Source organism: Cyprinodon variegatus, unplaced genomic scaffold, assembly GCF_000732505.1.
Source record: "Cyprinodon variegatus isolate N-32 unplaced genomic scaffold, C_variegatus-1.0 Scaffold46, whole genome shotgun sequence".
Classification (NCBI taxonomy): domain Eukaryota; kingdom Metazoa; phylum Chordata; class Actinopteri; order Cyprinodontiformes; family Cyprinodontidae; genus Cyprinodon; species Cyprinodon variegatus.
This window is the reverse complement of record NW_015150499.1, coordinates 1969914-1972767: the sequence shown is the minus strand read 5'-3', so window position 1 is coordinate 1972767 and position 2854 is coordinate 1969914. Positions and strand designations below refer to the sequence as shown.

The 2854-nt window shown below is 40.5% G+C and overlaps 1 protein-coding gene across 1 annotated transcript in view; it reads left to right on the top strand.

The window, feature by feature from the left end:
* The first annotated feature begins 1048 nt into the window (after positions 1–1048).
* LOC107081996 (synaptogyrin-1-like) overlaps positions 1049–2854 on the top strand; it is a 13890-nt gene continuing 12084 nt past the window's right edge. Inside the window, exon 1 of the mRNA XM_015370401.1 lies at positions 1049–1390. Within this exon, the coding sequence (XP_015225887.1) occupies positions 1289–1390 (102 nt within the window). The 5' untranslated portion in view covers positions 1049–1288. The remainder of the gene's footprint in view (positions 1391–2854) is intronic.

Below are 2854 nucleotides of genomic sequence, written 5' to 3'. Positions count from 1 at the left end.
TAAAACAGACATGGCTATGGCTTGATGCTAACATGTTTGTTAGCTGTCAGAATTCTGAGAAACAAGTCAGAATTCTGAGATTAAAGCCAGAATTCTGAGATTAAAGCCAGAATTCTGAGATTAAAGTCAGAAATCTGAGATTAAAGTCAGAATTCTGAGATTAAAGCCAGAATTCTGAGATTAAAGCCAGAATTCTGAGATTAAAGTCAGAATTCTGAGATTAAAGTCAGAATTCTGACTTTTTTTCCAATACTAAATTGAAATAAAATTTTAAAATCACTAAACTTTTTTTTTTTTTTCCTAATCCTCTTCCATAAGTCAATCAGAAAATGTTTCCACAGGAAAAAAGAAAACACCAGTTTACCAAACAGAGTAATAATTGGGTCAAAATTAGTTTAGGAATTAACTCTATTGATTGTGACTTGTCGGCTATGTTTATTTACTCCACTCATGTTTGATCTGGGAAGTTTAGTGAGATTTCTTGCCTGGTTGATGGACTTTTCTGAATGAAATATGTTGTTAACTCATATTTTGGTTCTTGGAGGAGCTGGAGCCTGAGATGACAAACAAACAATTTCCAATATTAATACAGCTTGGAGGGTTCTCCAGCCTAACTCCACATGAAAACTGCTCCAACTCACCTGCACAACTGTGGGCGGTTGTGCAGGAAGTGGTACCTTCACAGAACCTCACTTCAAAAGATCTGTTTAAAAAGCATTTTTCACACACAATGTAAGAAAAACAGGATTCTTTTATTTAACAGTTACCAACCAAAACTAAATAAGAAATATTCAAAAATATATGATATTTAAAAAAAAAAAACTATTGATTATATTGAGGGGAAAAAAATACATGGAGGGTAATATGAAGGGATGTCCTGAGTTGTGGCGTCCAGGCAGTTCTTCTTTTTCAAGACAGCAACTCCACCTCTTTCAGTCTAACTGGATATTGCTTCCCACCATCCCAACCCATGATGCAGGTTTGTGTGTGATTGGTGGAGCTGGCCGGAGTCAGTCCTGAGCCTATCAGACACTACTGAGGGAGTTAAAACCCTGAGGCATGAAGGGAGGATGAAGAGGATTAGTGCAGATTACTGAGCAGTTTATAACAGCAGACAAGAGGAAGAAAAGAGAACAAACCAGTTAGGAGATAAATTCTTATCAACAGGCCAACTGGACTGAACTGGTGCAGTAAACTGGCAGCAGCCTGTCAGAACAGACTCTGCCAGTAAGTTTGTGGAGGTAGGTTGAACTGCTGTGGGCTGGGCTGGAGTCAGCAGCCGGCGTGGATGGACGGGTTCCAGGCGTATGGGGCGGGGAAGGCCGGCGGTGCCTTCGATCCTCTGACCTTCATCAGGCAGCCTCAGACGGTGGTCAGGATCCTCTGCTGGGTGAGTCTAATGATGATGTCAGCTGTCAGTTAGAGAAGGGGTGGAACCACCTGAGGACTCCTACAGGTGTGAACTTAATGAGCTATGGTTTGGTTCCTAAGAGTCTATAGAGGTATGATGGACATGGTGGGATTTTATTGGACTGGCATAGGAATCCTACCTCTGATTGCTTGATTCCAATAGTTTAGAGATAGTTAGAGAAAACTGAGGCTTAACCTCCATCTGAACATCTGCAAACATCTGTAAAAACCCGTGGGTCAGAGAGCCTCAGAGATCTATCGATGTACTCAGATCAGTGATACTGAAACTTCATGTTTGGTTCATGCTGGAAGCTGCACAGTGGAAACCAGAACTATTGTTTCCTCTGCTTCTCAGTCACCTGCAGCTGAAACACAGAGGAAGGTCCAATAGGATGCTGTGCTTCTGCATCATAGATAGATAGATAGATAGATAGATAGATAGATAGATAGATAGATAGATAGATAGATAGATAGATAGATAGATAGATAGAGTATTCAAAATGGCCCTTCCCAGTCAACAGTTTCCAGCACTCAGCACTGAAGCAAACTCATCTTGGAGAGGCAGAAGATATTTAGATGTTTCCTCTAAAATTAAAAAGACAAATCCATTTTTAGGGACCCTGATTCTTTGAGATAGGATGGCCTCCTTACCTTGACCCTAATCTTTAGCTTTAAGATTGCATATATCAGATTCAACTTTGAACTATGGGTAACTTACTGGTTTTTTTTCTTTTTGTAAAGATCCTCAGGTTCTTCTGACTCAGCTAAGATTATAATCTAAGTGACCCATCTCACATGATTTAGATGATTTATATTTTTCCTTTGTGGCTCTGTAGATGACTTTGGATCTGTTCTGTGACTCTGAGAGTTGAGGCCGGTCAGTTTGTGTTCCTCTAGCTTCAGCTGCGTAAGTGTGACTCAGTCATGAGACCAGCTTTAACATTCCTGAGGCTGAGCACAAGACCTGTTGAACAAAAGCTTGTTGTTTCAGAGTACTTTGCTTTAAGTGGACAGAGAAATGGACCCAATTGGTTCTGATAATTACCATATGAAGGAGAACTTTGATCCGACGTTTGTTGTTCAGATGGAGAAGAAACCTGAACCATCTTCACATACAGATTAATGATGAGGTAGTTTATTAAACACATTGGATGATGTAATTTCACTTCTTAAGCTCCATCCACATATAACGTGACTGCGGTCACATGGTTACAGAAGTCAGCCTGCTAACCTGCAGGGATTATAACAGCAGAAGAAGGAAGGCCCTGTGTCCTGACTTGACCCATCTGAATAAGCTCTACTGATGTTTGACGGATCCAAGGTCCTCAAAAAAAAAAAAGAAAAAAAAAAAAGTGACCTTTTGAGGAAACTGTCCTGAGAAACATCTTCACTGTGACAGCGGTAGGAGGTCCAGTTTGGTCCGTCAAACCTCTGTCGTCATCAT